Here is a 21,822-nt window from a genome sequence, read left to right on the forward strand (position 1 = left end):
GCGGAAATTCCAAAGCTATCGTGAAGCTAAGAACACAGAGGGCAAAGAGAGGACCGTCGTACAAACATTTTCAGTGGCACCGGCTGGAAGGAACGCCGCGTGCAAATGCTCTCATCTCGTCGGGCCAGGCCGAGCCAGGCCAGGCCGCCTTTGGAAAAGCGCGGACGTGGCGCAAAGAGATTTTCCACTTTCCACAGAGAGAAGCGGGGTGTACATGTAAAGAAACGCCGACTGTGCACGATTAAGTTTATACGCGAGAAGATCAAGGATATGAAATCCTTGTGTCATGAGTACACGTGTCGTGAGTGTGAACTTCTTATCTTTTAATAGCGAGTCCGTCGTAGCGTTCTTATTCTGGGCTAACCAGCTGAATCAATTTGTTTTAGCAAATATCAAAAGCACAATGATAAATTTTAGTAATCGCAACGATTTATCGAAGATGGAAATAAAGATTTTGTTCTCTTTTCTGTCTTTCTATCTTTTATCTTGTGTATATATATAGATATATATATATATATAGTAATTATTAAAAAATATATAATCAAATAATCGGTAATATATGAATTATTTCACATCATTTTCACGTCATGTTAAATATCGTGACATTTTGCGATCATGACAGCATAACGGTATTAATTTCCAATATCAGCAGATTTTAATATTCAATTTCAATCACATATATCACTTTGACGACGTATATTGTAACATCGTTGATGTTAAAATGCGGGCTTGCGGTATTTCGTTATCGAATACTTAAATTACGTAGCACAATTAACATTAAATGAAGAGTTTTTCATTGACAAAGGGAATGGAAATGTCATGTTGAAGAAAAATTTACAATTCTAATGTGACTTTCGTGACGTAACGGCCGATTTGCATGAATAAAAGCTTTGCGTTGACATTGATCTCAGGACCGATCTTGCCGTACATAATCGCGATCCCGGATCTTAGGCGTAGATCTGACGGTATTGGGATCGTCCGGATGGTCTGTATTTCGAGGGGATCGATGCCAACTGTTGAATATTCGATGCGTCGGGACTATCCATGAGGATAAAACCATTGCAGTCGTTAAATAACCGGTTACGTACTCCGAGCACGATCTATCGATTATCAGGGTTTTCTATTTTGATTCGATTCATGCGGATCGCCGAGCAACTCCCGCGGTTTGGCTCCCATGATGTAATTACGAACATTTTAGCGTATAATTCGTATCTGCATGGTTTTACATTTCATTAAACGTCTAAAAATACTCGTTCGGAAATAGATGTGATTTCGTTCGCATTCCGATCGACGTATGTGAATGAAATATCATCATTCTACGAGATTCAATTCGTGACAATTAGCGTTCTGTAGTTTAAGTTTTACTGCAGAATTGTCTCTGATATATAGCGTCAAGCAGCATTATTTTTAATGTTATGTATTAATATAACATTAAAAGCTCAATTTTGACGCTACTTTTATTAAAATTGTGTTAGAAACAGCATGTCAGGTTCGGATAAACAGCATAATAAGGAATTTTATAGTCACACGGAGAAAATTGTTACGGTTGTTACAACAATGTTCTCTATGATTAAAAGAGAAATGTATGTAAATTCAAGTTAAATTGATATTACATTCAATGTAGCTGTTAAGATATGCCCATTTATACAGTTGTCATAACCGTAGTTCTTACGATACGTAACATTCGATTATAATACCCTCGTATATGGTTGCCTCAACCAAAGGATTATTGCTATCCCTCTTATGTGGTCTGCAGCACAACTATTATGGTTGAGAGATCCATAAGATATAGCTGCACGGTACAGCACTGAATCCCTGCATGATTGAGAGTTTAGTTCCATTGCGCGCGCAAAATAATTTCTGCATCGAATAAAGTGGATTTGATAAGGATGTTTTAACTTTAAGGCTTATCTATATAAGACGCAGAACGCGAGTCGCAAGCACACACACAGTCTACATGTCAATCTAACCTCTTTGTGTATAGAGGTTAGATTGACACGTAGATTGTGCGTGTGTCTTGCGACTCGCGTTCTGCGTCTTATGTAGATAGGTCTTTATAAATATACTTTTTTCATAAATATATTTACGAACACAAAATTTCGTAATGAGCCGACACCGGTTTCTGACATTCACCCGACATTATAAGAAATATTATATCCGATTATATTATATATCCAATTCAAAATTTTATTACTTTTTTAAAACTGAATTTGTTTCTTAAGATGATTTTTGAAAAATTATATATTTGCGCTGGTTGACATATGTAGACTATATATAACACTAACATTAAATTAAGAAGTGGTCTACCACGTAAGGCAGTTGGCTCACAATCCAGAGGTCCCGAGTTCGAATCCCACCAAGGTAAGTGTGTTTTTATATGTGTTTTTAAATACGAGAAAATATTTATAATTATAGACTGCATCTTAAGAAACAAATTTAGTTAAAAAATAGTAATAAAATTTCGAAATAAATAATTTTTTTTGTCGGGTGAATATTTGTTTATTATGGTTGTAACATCCATATATTATGGTTGCAACATCCATATAGTAGCTACCCTCACTAAGGTTAGGGCAACCATATGGAAACCATATGGAAACCATAGGTCACTTCCAGAGTACTATGGTTCCCATAACCCTTTTGTATGGATGGGCGAAAATTAACATTATTATTTTGTTGTAGCAACCGTAACTTTTTCTCCGTGCATTAAATAATTTGATATCGTTTTGCATTTAATAAACTTGCTACAATCTCTCGACACTTACCTTCTTCATGAAGTACATTACGTTGTCCATCTTGACGGCTGTTTCGATCTCGCCTATTCTCAATGAAGGAAACAGAGGATTCCTAAATCCCAGTTGCGCCTCTTGTCACTTCCTGATGCTGAGTACCGACATAAAGGCCCGTGATTGCTGCTGATTCGCGATCGCCGACCTCGGCTCACAGTTCCGTGTGATGTCTTTAGATTTGCAGAATCTTAATTAGCGTATGATGGAGCCGTGCGGCTCGCCCTTCTGCCGCGAAAGCATTTTCTGCGATCATTATCACTCGCCTTCAAAGAGACATGAAGTGGCTCCGGTGTGTCGTCACGCGACTCTGAAAATGAAGTATCAATGTATTTAATTACGTGCGATTGAGCGGAACTCAAGGAGCCAAAGTAGGCCAAATCTGTCATTAATAACGTTTGCTTTACATACGACTTATATATGACTTTAATGTTACAAATGAATGTAATAAATGATAGACTCGATCCAGTTCTGCTTCGAATTATGAGGCTTGATAATGGATTCAGTGCATGATCATCAAAGCTCGTCTCACCGCGAACGGTCTACACTCGTGAAAATGTTTCTGACTTATTTCAAGCGTAGTAAATAGATTTTGACTTTAAAGGCGGTATTGAGGTCAGAAATCCCGCGTCATATATACCACTTTGTAGTTTACAAACAGTTCTCTCGCAGCCTAGCTGGCTGCTTTGAGAGGTATGTTTGGCTGAACGTAACCTCGTTAGAAAGTTTAGACGCAAACAAATATTTGCGCGCGCAAATTAATATCTGGCTTTGTTTCGTCGCATACGGGACGTCAGCGCCTGAGAGCGAGCGCATACATGTTGTGAGATGATTAATCTTACTTTTCCTGACAACGACAATCCGATATTTTAGGTATCTGAAAATTGTTACGTTAATAGCTTAGTTTCTAAGCACCAACGTCTCGCAAAATTACGTTATTTGGCTGAAAAAGGCGATAACACGAGAGACGATTGTTATTTTTCATAACGCCGATTTTATTATGATGCAAATTAATTTTTACTTGAAGACGCGTTAGTCTATCGTAAAACTTGGAACACTAATATAGTTGTTATACATTGATAAAACCGACGGAACTTGCTTTGTCTCATTTGTGTCTCATATGAAATTGAATTATGAAGTTCCGTTTGTTTATATCACATACGCATATTGTCAGACACACACGCACGACGAAAACATAATTCTAAAAGCAAACTCGAAAATATCAGTCTCCAAAATTAATAATTTATTCGCATGAATAAAACATGTTATAAATAATTGCAGCACACGTTTAAGACAAAAGTTAGTGTTTACATTAATTTTATTCAACGACAGTTAAGCACAAACGCTAACTTGTATATTATACTTGATAAAAATCTAAAGAAAGTTTAATCAAATATTTTCATTTGACAAATTGCGACTGCAATAATTTATGGCAGAGGAAAGTAAAATCCAATTACCAGAATAACGTGGTTGGTGTTGGAATTACGAATTTGAATTATTAAAAATATAATTCCCTACTACTGAGGATCGCAAAAAGATATGACAAGACTATAAAGTTTGTTGAACTTAATCAACGTACCAACGCGCTGGACTTGTCCTCATTAGCTGTAATTTTAATCAAGGAAATCACCCACGCAGCAACTAGAGGCCCTTGATTCCCACAGGCATAGTTGACCACGATGGTACTGTAATTACGAATTCAAACTCCGTAACGATGTTGCATCTAAATTAATAATAAATTTGTACAGACCACACGTATGCGCACGCGCGCGCGCGCGCGCGCGTGTGTATGTGTGTGCATGTTATTTTGCACTGCTTTTAGGTGATTGTAACCAAAATTTTTTTTTATAATAACGAGGTTTTCGCAGGGATGATTGATCTGTTACAGTCATTTTAGCTTAGCGAACCTACATGGACCGAAGCTCATCATTGTTGACATTCACATACTCCAGGCATCATACGTACTCGTATTCAGTTCTTTGTGATTGATAGTGCAATGAATACTTGAAGAAAAGAATAGAAGCCAAAGATAATCTCATCTAAAAAGAAGAAGACTAAATTAAAGTCTAGATGTGTTAAAAAGCTTTATTAAATTAGAAATTAAAAAAAAAAAAACAATAATGAAGTATTATATAATCGACCCGTTCTGTTCTCGTATTTTTATCCATAGTTAATTGTAATCATATTGTCTTAAACGATTATCATGAATACTTAACACAGTATCAAATAATAAATTTAAATTAATACATTTTTGCCACAGAAGAGAAGAAACTTTTCTCTTTTACATTAATTTATAAAAACAACGGTATTACTTCTGCAGCAAGTACTTTGAGATTATTAGTTTCCTCAATTAAAAATTTTCAACAAAATAAATAAGCAATTTAACTAACTATATGTAATATTTTTTTTCACAAGAAATATATTTGACATCGTACTGCAAACGAACATTTTCTGAGTGGTAATAAACTACAGCTTATCAATATCAATTGCGCGACCATCACGAAATTGCATTCGAAAAATTGTTCCGAAAATTCCGTCTTTTGCAAGCGTTAATTAACTCCTCCTACAATTGCGGTAGTTTGGGAAACTTTTGGTTTCGAGGCGGTTCCGGCGCAGCGCGAACTGATTCCAAGCGGCAGGAAGCAGCCAACTTGTCTCGCCCATGTGCGCTTTGGAAGCCGCGCACTTTCTTTCACGTCGCATTTCGCGCATCAGGCAATTAACCTGCCGCGCTACTACGAGACAAATTTCGGTTGCAACCATCAAGTTTCATGGTTACGTAAATCATAATAATTGCGATGTAAATGGCTTCGTTAACCGGTTCCGTTCGGCGGGATTAACGCAACGCTGCCGCTTCACCGTCGTTCTAACATCATTGTGGCCAAAATTTGTTATTACCGGCCGGGTCTCTCATGCGGTCAGGATTTACGCGTGATATTGCTTGTCGCGCAGTTTCTCTTGGGCATGTATGTATAATAGCGTTAAAATGAATAGCAAATTGAGATAAATATTCATTAAAAACATTAGTCGTTAATTGAAGGTATTTTCAGCGAGAGCACAAAAGAATAGAAACAATTTTTTTTTTCTAAGAAGAGAAAGCGAGAGAGAGAAAGAGAGAGGGCATATAATAAAGAGAAAATTTTATATTCGCTCAAGATACGGGCGAAGCTCTTCTAGAGGCAGAGTGAGAACGCAATCAGACGTGGCGATGACACGATTATACTAATTTTCAGAAGACGAAAGGAGAAAACGAAGAAGTGTCAAAGAGATGAGAGCGACGCGGAAGGAATCGCGCAAGAGGGTGTCCGAGAGAAAAACGGGGAGACATCGTCGAACGGGCTGGGTGGAACAATGAGCGGAATGGAATTTCAAGCGCCTCTCGCGCTCGTAATACCCCGGCGTATATTAATTTATCTGATAATGATAGCCCGCGTCGTGGCGCGCTCACGGAATAATATCCCTTGAACGTGGGCGCTCTGTCGCTCGGATGACGAGAAACCGAGGGACAAGAAGCGGCACGGTATTCGCCCATATTAATTGCCGAAGTTAATATTCGCGTGGGTCGACACACGATCGACGGGGTTAGCGAAGTGCAAAGTTCGGAGCTACTCGAAAATCTCCGACGGCGCGGGCGTCGCGAGAACCTGCGGAGGAACGACAAAGATCATCATATCGAATAGCACGTTGCCATTTTGTAGATCATTAGAGGATTAAATTCTGCGAGCTACGTTAATTAACGGAGGCGTAGGCGGCTTGTTCATATGGGGATGTTAATGACTGGCGTATCTCTCGTGTTCGCGCGGCGAATATGGAGGCGGTTTATTGTCTTACATAATCTTACGTCATTATTATAACTGTCGTATTATTTCGTTTCTACTCACATGACATGCATTTTACTTTTTTTTCTATTCATTATTTCTTTTATTTTGAAATAAAATATAAATCTAATCTTTTAATTTCTATATATATATTGTGTGTCACATGATATTTAATATAGATACTAAATGATCCTTCGCGTAAATATTCTTCCATGTTCTTACAACGAGCTATCGGTATTGAGACGATATTATTATTGCATATCAATAACAAGAAAAATTCTAAGAAAATATTCAAATATTATGAATAAAACGCAAAAGCGGGATCGAATGAGGTTGCGGCATCGCAATATATGCGTGATATCCACGATGGATGATCATCTTAGAACACAAACAAACAATCCTCGCGACGTGTAACAAATAATCCGATTCGATAATCTCCAATATGACGTACGAAGCGGAGACAAAATTAACCTGACGAGGATATCGGTCGTGCTTATCTACATATGCTCGGAATACAAAGAACGAGTCCACCATGATCGATGGGACAAGGACACGAGGACAAGGCTGCAGCCGCGTCCGTTTTAAATGCTTGTTTTAGATACAATAGAACAAAGAAGTTATTCCTGTTTAAAAAATGTATGCGATATAATGCCTGGAATATTGAAGCGAATATTCATGCATCCTACATTTAACATAAAATACGGCAGTCTGGATATTCAACCTGAAATAATGTACGATCTTCGCATGAGGGAAATAAAACGATACAGAGACGGCAGTATCTCGCCGTTAAATATGAGATGAAGAGTATATGCGTTCTAAGTTTAGAAAATTTTAAATTTTTTGATTTTACTATACAGTTTCTTTCTCGAACAATTCCTTACGATATGTATTCCAAAATTACTGCCGTTTTATACCGCTTATATTTATTAAGTTCGTCAATATGCATTGGATCGATAATTTTTACCAACGCATACTTTTCGAACGACCCACTTTTTGTCGCCTAAAATATTATACACATGCAGCTGAAATGATATTGTCCACGGTAAAGTCAAAACTGGCAAATCGAAAGGAAGTCATAGAACTAGATGTGTTAGGTTGCGACTCAATGCGGCCACGGTGCTGCTTCCGAATACGCGACATTCTGGCGGTTTAACGTTTTTTTTATAATATGCACGAAATTCCGCGCGGAACATACACGTTCAAATTATATCGTCGTCGTTACTCGAAAACGCGCGTATCCGGTTTCCGTAACAACGCGGACAATAATTTCGCCACGCTTTTAACCCTTTGAGCGATCACGTTGGCATAAGCGCCAACGTATAGCAATAAAGGTTGTTAATTAAATCCGTCGCTCAAAACAATGTTGCAATTTGTTTTAAAATTCGTCCTCCTTGATTTATGAGAAATATTTAAACTAAATGGTGTAACGAATTTAATTATTACTAATTCAGTCTTACCGGGTTGTAATAACTGTTTTAATACTGTACTGCACATTTGTTTACGTCTGTCGTGTAAAGCGTGTCATGTTACTTTTTTTTATTGAAATTACTTGCCGACCCAAAGTTCTCTAGATACTTGCTTTGTTATACGAAACTCCTCCATATTCCCGTTCAACGTTAGCGTATACAGAATAATGCAAGAAATATATTTTGTTTCTTACATGTGCGATTCGATCCGCTTGCCAGACAAAAATTCGTTTAATTGTAAGAAGAACATTTATCCATAAGCAATAAATAGCGATGGAATACGCCAATTGCGCTTTTGGCTCTCCCATTACGTTTTCGAATATCGAATAAGCCCACAGTCCAACCGGAAACGTTAACTAAGATCATGAAAAATAGAAAAATTGGGTATTTTTTCCAACAAATTTTATAACATAACAGAAATATTAATGTAGTAAGCCTTTTAGTTTCACAAATTAATTAATATCCTATAAGCTTTTGTAACGTTTAATGCGTCAATAATTAAATTATGATCACAAATTTATAATTAATTACGTATTTAGTTTTAACGGTTAAACTTATCTCACGGAAGAAATAAAAGAAAAAGGATTTTCGACCGACTTCCATTTGTTTTCATATTATACTCGGTTTTTCCTATACTGAGAAAAAAAAGGTTAATCCGAAAAAATATTTAGTCCGATACGTTCAACTAAACATTTTAGTTAATTAACTAAACATTAGCTGTTTTAACAATTTATTTATTTCAATCAAGAATTAATTAATTCAACTAATGTTTAGTTAACTAACTAAAATGTTTAGTTGAACGTATCGGACTAAATATTTGTTGGGATTAACAAATTTTTTTTTCAGTGTAAGAACAAAAACAAACAACAGACAACTTCGCCTATCTTCTGCGATTATTTTTTTTTATTCTATTCTTTCTTACGTCTTGATAAATTGCTACGTTGGCGTTGGAAAGATCGATAATACACGTATCCAGGCCTCATTTGTACGTAGGGGATTATAACGATCGTGGTTACAAAGCAACCCCTAGTTTCATCCTCCCCATAAAACGATGTTTGTCCCAGTGCGGCTACTTGTTGAGCTCACTGTATACTTTAATACCGCGCTTAGCCGGAGACCGCCATCGTTCTACGTTATTGTATATGCATTTTGCTCCCACATATAGGATTTGCGAGTTTCGCTCTGCCGGTTTCTCGTACACACCATGGCGTTGTTGTTGAAACGCTAGTAATACGTATTAGAACGAATACGTGTAATATGTTCCATTATCGTTAGATAAATATGACAAATTGTGTATTCTCAACATGATAAATTTGAATACGGTAAACAGCAATATTTCGCGATTTACGTGTTTATTATAGATGGAGTAAACTTAAACTTGAAAATTACATATAAATCGGAAGTAAATTAATCGCAAATTTAATTATCAATATATACGGCACAATGCTATTGTGTCGTATATTACAATTAACAGCCATGAATATATCATTACCAGAGGCTCGACTAACAGTAAATTTCATGCTTCGCAAGCAAGAAAATAGTAACGTGATTTTAATTTTATTCTTTAAACAATTTAAGATCTTAATTTAATTTAGTACCTATTTGTGTCAATAGCGACGCTACGATAACTTTTTTGCTGATGGTCTTTTGTTGGTCCTGACCCCGAATAAGCAGATCTCCGTGGGTGATAGTTTTAGCTGTTACTACTTGTCGGCTGATCACGCGCTAGCCGCTTCTACTTGTTGCGGCCGATCAGATAGGACGCTCTTCCACTTGTCAGCGCTTCTATGTCTACCCTTCGTTGAATTTAAGTGCACGCTAGAGCTTCCGGGGCTTTATTCCAGGAATATCCCTGCCTGTGTTTGCCCACGACTTTTCAGAGGAAACTAAACTCTGGGCGTAAATCCTTCCAATGTCATCCCATGACTTCTATATAGATATAAATGACGAGCAAGTATTCGCTATATGATTACGCTGATAAGAATCAATCAAGTGCGTATGCACTTCGATTACTATTTAACACGGTCCGTGCCGTGTGAGTTATCGGTGTCCCACACTTATAGACTTTCCATCCAGATTGTTTGATATTTTGATTATTAATAAGTACTTTCATATATATTAAATATTAATATTAAATAAATATTTAATAAAAATATTTGCTTTGTTTTTTTTACTGCATTTTGCACCATTAAGCTTTTTTTATAATAATTTTTTTAGTTTTATAATCAGTATAAAACAATTTATTTTTAACAATTATAATGAACATACTGCGTGGATCACCGGCAAGCCACACGCAGCATGTAGAGGAAATCACGTAAAATTAGTCCGACACAAAACGTGTTAAGAGAGATCTATATACATATATATATATATATATATAGAGAGAGAGAGAGAGAGAAATAATAATAAATATAAATTACAAACATAAATCAGTACGGTTTTCAATTTATTATCATGAAATTTGTAATTTCTATTTTTATATATTTAATATAAAATTTAATATATATAAAAGATTGTTACGTGTTTGTGAAGTAAAGAGTAATAAAAATAGTTATTTGTGCAACAATAAGTGCTGTAAGATGAAAATTCCCGGATGCCTTCGGCTCGTGCGTCAACTCCGCATCCGGGAATTTTCATCTTCACGCACGACTTGCACACCCTATTTTATGTTGCAAGTGCGTGGAAAGTGGTCTATCACGCACGCGTAGCGTGCGCAATGGGCCACTTTCCATGCACGTGTTACATAATAAAATATTATGCAATTAATACTTAAATATTGAATATTAATAATTTATTTTTGTTATCATACATAATTTGCGTATAAAATATATCATTTATAAAATACATTATATAAAATATGCATAAAAGATTTATTTTCAAAATATTAAGTTCTTTAAAATACCTATACTGTCAAGTAACAATGTTTATATTTTTAATATTCTATTTTGATGAATCCGATAAATAATTGTATTAAAGCTGGAATGACACTGGCCTGTGATCTATTTTATCGAGCTATTTGCGAAGAAGCAGATTCTTCTGCGCAATATATTCATTGTCACTTCGTAACAATTCGTTATTTTTCACGTGACCTTATTTTCCGCCGTACGTGCTCACCATTCGAAAATTTCGTAAATAGTACATCAAGTTAGTGGCGATCGATCCTCCAACCGTGTCAACTCGAAATAGAGTTCCGCGGAGTGATCTTTAGCGTCACCGACTTTGGTCTCTTGTCAACCGAACTTGGAGCACATCAGGAGAAGATAAATTCCCAAATAGCCTAAAACTCGCCTGTCCGAGAAAGCGTGACTATAACAAATGAATCTAATCAATCTAGCCACGTCCGTCAACGATGTGTTATCCGATTTTCTCCTCGTTGAAAAGTAAAATTTCCGTTCTTGACAAAGAACGAATAGAACACTCTCACTTTCGTTACAAAAATCATTGAATTAAATAAATTTCGTCTCTTCGATACCACAAATATAGATTAGTTCGAATCAGATGTCTCTTTTAAATATAATTTTGATAATTGTTTGATTGCGATTGTAAAGTGATCGAAGAAAATATTATGCTGTGCGTGTATGTTCCGTAAATGCAACAGTAGTAACAGTAATGGAAATTACAAATAAACGCGACCTTTTTTTGAGATTAAAATTAATATTTACGTTTGAAATTCTCGGTCTTTGTTTGGAACCAAAATAAATTTGTATCGCATACAAAAATAATGCATCGCGCAATACCGTAACGTTACTATGTCAATGCGATTCATGATGCAGCATGTACACATAAATTCTAATCCGCGATATTCCACTTATTCTATCTTACGGTAGCGTAATGCGCGCTCGATAAAAATCACAAAACTAATATCTCTCTCGAGTCGAAGCTTCTATATCTCGGTCGAGCGGAAATTTCTGTCGCACGCAAAAAAACCCCCCTTGATGTACAGGAGGAAATGCGCCGGATACGTCTCGCGCCTCGCTGCGCATTTACAACATTACACCGTGACATAGGTACAATATTATAATTCCGCGAACGAGTGCCCCCCCCGCCCCCCCCCCCGGGTACTGTACGTACATACGTGCGCGCGTCTCTGCCTGTGCGCGCGAGCGGATTCGAACCTATTATCCCATATCAGATTTCATCCCTGTAAGCATGTCGCGCGTGTGTGCGCATCGGTTTGTTACGTGGCGATCTGGCAGCACGAGCTGCCAAGCGTACTATGTCGCCGATATCGCGTCTGTTGTCTCACAGAATCGAAGCGTCATCCATATAGTGACAGATTTAATCAGCCGTCTTTGATAGGACATATAAGGAAACATTGCTGTAATTAATAACGATATATATAAAAATTAAAGCCTTGTATTTTTACGTAAAACAGTACGAGATTGAAATCATTCCCTCCGATTAATATTTTAATTTTAATACATATTTTTTATGCTTTCATATCAGGTACTAGACGAAAAATTTAAAAAGATTTATATTATTTAGATTATTTGTATCGAGAAAATATATTCATCGGTCTGAAAATCAAGATATAAATCAACCTTGTCTATCCGTGAAATACGTAATAATAAATGCGAAGAAAAAATCATTTAATATGCAAATATGTACCGTGACGTATTTTACATTTGCGCCTGATTTTAATGTATGGAAAACCTTAATGTGTGTGTATAGCTCTTTTAATTCGTAGTGCGTAAATTCTGATGATGTCATTAGCTAGAGTATTGTGCTTTGCGGATGCCGTTGGACGACGATGGTGGAGGCGCGCACTGCCTCGCTTGTATATACAGAATTAATCCAATTTCTCACGGGCACGACCGCCTTCCACAACAACGCGCGCCGTTCCACCTCGTGCTTCGTTCCCTCTCATTTTTTATTCAACAGGCAAAACGGCCGCGACGCTAGACGCCCCGCCGCCATGACGTGCCACAGAGGTGCAATAATGATTGGACTCCGGGCAAGTAATTCTTGATTTATTTTTTCCTAAATAGAATAAGCGCGTTTCTCTCCACGACGACGGTGCGTGCTCGAAGAGGGTGCAAAACGTACCGAAGCGAGAGATTTTACGCGAATATAAGTGCATCAGGGATTTTCAGACTTTACTCGCAAGAAAATGTAAAAAAAGTGCGACGTTCCGAGTCTTGGCCGAATAATTTTCGCGGTTCTCTAAACGGCGCAAATTTCTCCAAGCGACTTTCCAAGAAAAACGTCTGATGACTTCCACTCCCGCGAGATCTCGTTATACGCCACCACTTTGCGGGATTTACCTTTTCCCCTCCTTTTTCTGGAGATTAGTTCGAAAATTTCTTCCTCAGTTACATATGATTACCGCATGAAGAAATTAAATTAATTCGATGAGGTATAATAAGTTTCACTAAACGTAAATGAAAAACACGAAAGCAGTGTCGGGAGCAAAGAGCGTTAAAATCCTTCCACGATGTTAACTGCAGCGTTGCGATTAATTGGATTATGTTAGAACTAAAAGTTTAAATTATATTTAATTAATTAACACAACAAATGCATTGTGCTTTTATTACAAAATTAATTGAACAAATTTGTTGTAATTTTGCTTCATACGCACAACAAGTGTCACTGATAATTGATGGAGATTCATCAGTCTTTGTTTACGTCGGCTATAACAAATGGATGCACAGTGAAATATCCTACGTGCCAATCAGCAGCAAAATGTAACTCTTGTTAGACTCTTGTTATGTCTAATAAGAGTCTAACAAGAATTTATTATAGTTTTATTTTCAATCTGACAATATATATCGGGGCTTTGATTTTGCAGAAATGAGTACTTTTGTATTTAATCTTTTGATGCATGAGCAAACAAGTTAAATAAATTATTACTAAAGAAAATTGATCTCTATTAAATAAAATATTAACTCATGCTCAAAAACTTGCTATAATAGCAAAATTGTTATGATTCTTAAACGATTTCCTCAAAATCCAAGTATTTATTTCAATAATTTTTTTTAATTAATAAGTAAAATAAAAAAAATAATACAAAATTATTAGTTTTTTAAAATTAATAGTTTTTATATTATTAATATGCATTATCTTAGTAATTCTCACAAAACTCATCGATAAGTTTTGACGAGTCTAATATTTGACTACTATTAATACTTTTATACTGTAAAGGATTATTGATGTCCGATTTCGCGATTTAATGCATGGCAAACCGCCTATTAAGATCTGATAATTAAATCGCGCCCAACGAAATTAGCTAGTTGAACGTTATTAATTTCACTGATATAAATTGAAACCGAGATATAGAGATAATACCATTCTTCGGCCCCATAAAGTTCTCTCTAGCGATATAATTTTTTTTTAGAAAGATATGTAGATATATTTAATAAAAGTATTATAATCTGCAATTTATTATTTCTTCGAGGATATTTAACGAGGTTTTAATCGCACGTCATATTATGTAATTGATTTAAAATATTTAGAAGACAAACAATATTACATTTGCCACAAGGGAAAACAAATCGCGTTGAAACCAATTTTGTGACGGCAATTCGTTATTGTTGCCAGCAACGTCGAACAGATCGTAAAGGCAACGAGCGTATAGTCCATTAAAGGGATAACGAGAAGGATGCTAAACTTTTACGACAGGGTCATCCATAACAGAGTTCGCTAATGAAGCTGTCAGGTATTAAAGTGTCGTGCCTAAGGACGGATAATTATTAATGATGACTTTAAATAGCTGCAGCACTCAAGCATTTCCTATATACACATCGAGAGAAGGATTAAGAACTGAGCGATCGAAAAAAAAATTGTCTTTCGCGAACAAGGTAAAATTTTGAGAAATAAAAATTTTCACGTAAACGGTCAAACGCGTTCAAAACTGAATCGTACTAACGCTCAGTTTTTACGGAAAAAGAAAGGTTGTTGAGGAAAATAAAAGATTTATTCACCACTGAAGTTACACTGATTTATTCCAAGTTTGTGATATATTTCCCCGTTTATCGCTGAATTTCCCTCTCTTTGACTTTGTATAAACATATCGCGACTTCAGAAAACAAGAGCTAGATAGTTGTACGTGACCCGAATGCGGAAATTTATCCCCCGGTAAATAAACATCTTAAATCGTATTCTACCCCGCTTCAAGTATTCCACTCCGCAAATAAGTGAAGTGAGAATTTAGGAAGTTGTTTGATGTAACAATGATCTCTTCGAGTTCTTAAACAATGTAGGAACCGTATATTCTTTGGTCGGAGAAAAGACTTTGGTGAGTTGACGATATCGATATCGATATGTTGCCAAAATGCATTGCCAGCCAATAATGTGACCATGATACACAAAAGCATGTAGTATTATTTTCGGGTTATCCCTGTTCAGGATATCGAGCTATTGACATCTTTAGGAAAGAATTTAGGAATTTAAAAAATAATTACATCTTTTTCCACTTTTTTAAAGCAAATAAATAATCTTATATACAGAAAGCAAATTGAAGGAAATATACATATTAAACTTATATTTCTTGCTTCTGAAGAATTTTTGATAAAAATCTTTCTTGTATATTAAACATTTGTAAATTGCTTACATTTTTTCTTATTTCAAGATTTAATTAGAAATATTAATTGCTAATTTTGCTATACGCTTTTAATATATATGGCTTTAATATACATAGTACATATAATATATATATATATATATATGGAAATTATGCGTAAAATACTGCATTTGAAAATTGGAAAAGAAATGATCAGAGAGAGAAGATTTGTTCCACGTTTGTATCAGTTAATTATAAAGCTTCATTGAACGGAATAAGCGCACCATAAGGTTTGTAATTAAATTATTACAATATAAATCCGAAAAACGGATAAGCCGCGATGTACGGAGATTATCAGTAAGTGAATGAAGTGATGAACGATAACGTTTAATTCATGATATCGTCCATCGGATCGCACCAACAAGCCCTTAATTATTATCGGACCGGAACACCAATATTCGGGTCGAGGCTTGCGGTATAAAATCAGCCCTATGCATTCCGCTGCATATATTGCTGGAAATTCAACCGATTTACATATACACGTACAGGCGGAACGGACTTATTCCGGCGGCCTCGTGGCCGTTCTAATTAAGCCGACGGAAATGGATCGCAATATACCTATGCGTTTTAATCGATATCGCGGCTTGCGCATATCGGTACTTCGAGTCGAGAACCGTTCCTTTATTTCCTGAAGAAAAAGGCGATTCCGGATATCAACTGCGGCTGTGAAAATTAATTTATTTCATGAAAACGCAAACGACATTGGCTGGAAATTTTATTCGATTTTTTTTACGATAAAATATTTTAAACGATAAAAAAATCTTTACTCCGAAAATCGTAGCACGTTTTTCTTTCAAAAACTAAATTGTAGTACAATGCAATCTTCTCGATATAGCAATGATTTACTGCTCAATTGATAGCGAATCATAATCCATGATGAAATCGCTGTTAAGCAGATTTGTTCAATTTTCCCTCGTCAATCTTCCGATCACTAAAACGGCGCGCGTGCATCCGAAACTCGATAGAGTTTGTAAGCTCCGCTCCTTATCCGGGCACGCAGCAGCATTGTTCATTAGCTCCTTTATTAATCCCGTTCGCCGTTACCCGAGGTGACTTGCTTCCCGTCTTTTACAAGAAACGGAAGGAGCTGAGCTTTTGTGCGCGTCGCGTGATCGATCGACTTGATTAAAAGCTGCCCGACTGACTGACTGCCGGCGGCCCGGCGGCCCAATCAAAGCTCGTTCCGCGTCGCAATCAAGCCTCGAGATAAACTCGATCTCGAAGGGCCCGCGTTTCCGCGATTTAGCGCTATTTCCAGTGACGCGCGAGAAATAATGCGGAGAAGCGACGCGCGTGTACATATACGGAGGTGGATAGGCTGCTGCAGCTGGGACACGTGCGTTTTGTAATCGCGCTGCGAGATACGAGCTTGGAAGTCAATCGAGTCGAGAATCTCGAATTAGTATACGCTTCAGTACCTTCGCAGGTATAATAAGCTATCTAAGCCAAATTATTAGAACACAAAAAATTTTATATGGAATTAATTTGCTAATTATTTGCTATTTTTTTGCTTTGAAGTTTTTTTTGCTCCAGCTATTAAAAAATTACGAAGGGCTGAATAGCTTAAAGATTAAGCTGTCCAGCCATTGTAAAAAAAAAAACATATACATACGTCAAAGCAAAAAGTTAACGATACCAAAATTATTTGCTATTTTTTTTTTTGGCTATTTCTTGCTTGCAAAAATAATTTTTTTGCTCACACTATTAAAAATTTACAAAGGACTGGATAGCTTAAGATTAAGCGCAGAAAATAGAAGAGAGATAGAAAGATCATATTCCATAATGCAACAATTAACATTGCAAAATAATTATGTAAGGGAGAGTTTGTTCCATAATCCACGCCAATTCGCACTTCTCTATATGTTGATATAGTTAATTACAATGTAGTCTCCGAGAACATGCTTACTTTAAACACAACCCTGCATGTTCTTCTCACCTAAATTGTAGAGACGACAATGTTTTCACACTCTTACAATTAGTTGTTCGCTTCGTATTCGGCCAAGTTTATTCGCACTGTCCACCGTTGTTAGTAATAACGTGGGTGATCTCGCAAGGATAATGTTGAAAGATAGACACAGAAAGAGAGAAAGAGAGAGAGAGAGAGAGAGAAGAGGAGAGGGAGGAATTGAGAGAGAGAGAGAGAGAGAGAGAGAGAGAGAGAGAGAGAGAGGAGAGGCCAAGTGCTAACGTTGGCTAGGAAATGGCTGCCACCTGTAGCTATTGATCGGCAGGGCGGCGAAGCCGAGTGTGTACGTGCGCGTGTATTTTCCTTTCCCCGCGCCTCACGCCTTTCGCCTTCCGTCTTCTATCGAGAAACCTCTGCAAGCTTACATTTTCCTCGTCCTTCGCCGTCGATTCCTTCGCAACGGGATATTGCGTATGACGGACTCATCTCTCGCAATGTCCCACAAAAAGAAATTGAGGCTTTACAGTACACCTGCACCGCTGTGTACTGCCGGCGCCTGCAACTCCGTGCACAGGATACACGCCGTTTTATCATCGCGATACAAATGACATTCCGTCAGCGAAGTCAGAAAATATGGATGCGACAATGTGACATAGTATGTACATAGTAAATATAATGAACAAGTTTGTCGCTCTTCAATATTTAAATCTAGGGAAATTGCATGAAATAACATATCGCGAGCGAACGTGATAAATATATTCGTCATGCTGAATTTATTTCCCTAACATAATTCCATCAGAAACAAATTTGGAATAATTCTTTTTTTTTTTAACTTAGATCTGTTCTATGAGTTTCGTATTTGTCTCTTCTCGATTTTTAGAGCTTAAGACATGTAAAATTTTATTTCTACTCGGAAAATCGAGCTTACGATAATCGAGTTTGAATATAAAATTCTCCCAGAGGAAAAGCCCAAATTTAAAACCAATTCTTATAAGCAGGATTTGCGAACTAGAAATAAATTTTTGAAGGAAAAGTTTCGAATTAAATATTAAGTAAATCAAGTGACAGATTTGAAGATGTATTTTCGCAATTTTCAGAAGAAAAAACTGATGTTAAAAATGCATGTTAGAATCAGATAAGTAAAAAGATATCAAAGTAGAGCAAAGATGAACTTTATAATCAATGACAATACATCATTGAATTCTCATTTATTATTTTATTTTATATGATGACATATAAATATTACACTATCCTGATTTCTGCGCGCGACGACAATCGAACATTAAACATTAAACTTAAGGGGCAGATAACGGATGTATAAATGTCAGAGCTTACAGTAGCGTCAATTCATAGTCTATACGCGATCTAACTAAAGCTATAAATTTATCTGTGAGAAAGTAAGAATCCATCCTTATGAATCCTTACACGCTGTCGCGTGTAATCGATTCATTCGATTATACCTAATTCAGTGGCGAATGTAAATTAAAGATAACTGAAGGAATAGGATAGAACGGCAGAAGAAACCTTTGGCAGAGGATACGGCCATCTCGATTGATTCCCGTCTCCTGTGACCGCGGTGATAGCCACAATGTGGGAGATAAGGATCTTTATGGGGTCGTCACGGAGGCGGGTATTACTTTGTCAGATACGAATTCGAATTTTATTAACTCTTCGAGCTGTATAAAACTTGATCGAGCTATATAAATATGACAAAAGGTATAACCGTCAATCATCAAAATAGACGTCGACGTTGCTGGTATTTTTGAAGTATACATGTGTACCGTTCCACTTTTTGATATTGCCTGGATACGAGCGCAGTAACGCAGCTATATAATCCAGTTGAATATGCATGTCTGCCTCATCGAACAATTTTCATTTGCATTTACTCCGCTATTACTAATTTGTTCGTATAATTAGCAGATTTCATATTCTTTATGCTCGTCATAAAAATGACATTAATATGACTTTTGCGCGGAAAATTTGCCTGAACACATTATTTTCTCTCTCTTGATTTTATTAACCAATACCCGGACACTTTAGGAAATGTACCAATACCTGGACACGTATCTGTGTCTGGATACCTTTAAAAAAATATAAATTTATGAAAATAAACGTTTGGATATTATAACTGAAGTTTCAAACTGCAAGAAAAAATACTTTTATCTTTGATTTTAATTCGCGTTATACTTATAAATAACAAAGGTGTCCGGATATAGGTACATGTCCGGGTATTGGTACCTTTACCTTAATTTGATGTCGAAATATTGCTACAATTATAAAAAGTCTGTTATATTATTAAAAAATTAGTAGGAAAACAATGTTCTTATTTATTTATTTGTGTAACGTATTTGTATAATGTTTCTATTAGATAGTTTTTTTTATCATTTCAAGAATATGAACAAGATATGAACAATAAGAGTGTATATTATATGTTTGATATATTTGCACGGCTAATACAACGCGCAAGAGTATTTCAACCGTAATTTTTGTACTACTACAACTCTGTAGTAGTATAAAAAGTCACATTATAAAAGATGTTAAAGTAGAAAATAATGAATTTAATAAATTAGCACCGCGCGTGGCCATGAGATGTATTTGTAAAAGTTCTGGAGGGATGTTTAAAGAAAGAGTAACGCGCGTATATACGCACGATACAGTAGGAAAAAAGTTAAAAAAAAAACCATGTTCTTGCACGCTGTTCTCTTGCTTCTCTTATTGGGTAACTCTAGTTGTTTTTTAATTACGTCTTTTTTGTAATTAACACGTATGCTGCATTTCACTGCCGTAAATGAAAAACGGCTTTTTAATCAAATTATTGCTTACTGATTTAGTGACTTCAAAATATCTCTGAGAAAAAACTCTTTTCTGCGAGAAGTTTATGCAGAATTTTAAAAAAGCAATTAAGTTATTCCATGCATAAAAAATACTGATATTTGTTTTATTTGTTGCACAACATTTCACTTATTCTTCGATGTAATTATTAAGAAAATAGACAACTGAAAAGTGGAAAAGCTTTTTTTGTAGAACAATTATATTACACCTCTACGACTTTCTTCAAATAGTTAAGGCTGATCTGCTGCTCGATAAGCCGAACATACTTTGTGGAATTATGTAAATTAATTAATTAATAAATTCTTTCACGCGCGAAACGCCAAGTGCCCTTGAGATACTTATTCGATTGCGCGTTAATTATTCATTACATTCGTGGCGGCAAATTCGATGTCACAATTCTCGTAAATAATAATGAATCGTTAGCGATTCGTGCTCGAGATGAAAGCCGATAATATTTTAAGCGAATGTCAGATTTGCGACAAAATATCACGACATTCGCTCATCATTCATTCATTACTTCGCATAGTATATTTTTCACTAAAATGTTTCCATATTAGTAGCGATATTGCGGTATCGCTTATAGAAAGTTTTATGTATTCTGATAAAAAATGTATAAAAGATAAAAAATTAAAAATATGATTTAAAAATTTGAGATTTCTATAGGAGAAATTAAATCTCGATTTATATATAAATATTCACTGCAAGCAGCATTGCGTCGCCTATTCCGAAAAAACATTAAAATCTTCCTATCCAATCGTCTAATCGAGACCTTTCCTGGGTTCCATAAAGCGCATATGCGCGCATTTTTTATAGTAAGCGTTACGTATACTGTAGATAAATACGCGCATATGCGCTTTACGGAGCCCAGGGCTTATATGGCCAATCACTTGCGAATCGGTCCTGAAACCCGACAGCGTATTATGCAAATTTTTGTCCTAACCTGAAATCTATAGCGTCCCATAAGGAACATCTTTTTCGAAAGAAGTAGCAGTATCTTTTATTCCTTTTAAAAGCGATCAAAGCCCCTCGAAACCCCATAAATTACTCGTAACGCGTATAGTCTTATATAAGATAAGAGGAAAAGCATAAGGAAACTGTTTGCATAAGCGATGTAATATAAAGATTTTTTATTCGAACAAGCAGTCGGTCTGACACATCTTACGAATATTTCAATACTGAAGAATTACAAACGCCAAGAAGATGTTTTTAGGATATAATTTGCATGTTCGAATCATTACCGAAAAATTAAGATCAGAGAAAAAAATTAGTAACTTTCAGCATTTCTGGCATAATTTTTTGTTAGCGGGACGAATTTGAAAAACAACTACTTAATTATATTATATAAAGATTTTCTTTTATGAGATGCTGGATAAAATAGCAGAATTAAAGTTCTTTGAAATAGATTTCTTTTATTGTGCGCGCACGCGCGCTCTTCATATCGAATTTATATGCAACTAAC

At 36.0% G+C, this 21,822-nt stretch overlaps 1 protein-coding gene across 7 annotated transcripts in view; it reads right to left on the reverse strand.

Moving 5' to 3' along the window:
• Fife (regulating synaptic membrane exocytosis protein fife) overlaps positions 1-21,822 on the reverse strand; it is a 164,736-nt gene that overhangs the window by 124,766 nt on the left and 18,148 nt on the right. For all 7 annotated transcript variants that reach the window (XR_013257272.1, XM_077408267.1, XM_077408270.1 and 4 more), the window contains one exon: positions 2,763-3,093. Coding sequence is in view for 6 of the 7 variants with exons in the window: in XM_077408267.1 (XP_077264393.1) it covers positions 2,763-2,792 (30 nt within the window). In the remaining variant the exon portion in view is untranslated. The remainder of the gene's footprint in view (positions 1-2,762; positions 3,094-21,822) is intronic.

This window comes from Temnothorax americanus, unplaced genomic scaffold, assembly GCF_048541705.1.
Source record: "Temnothorax americanus isolate GAGA-0224 unplaced genomic scaffold, ASM4854170v1 Scaffold24, whole genome shotgun sequence".
Classification (NCBI taxonomy): domain Eukaryota; kingdom Metazoa; phylum Arthropoda; class Insecta; order Hymenoptera; family Formicidae; genus Temnothorax; species Temnothorax americanus.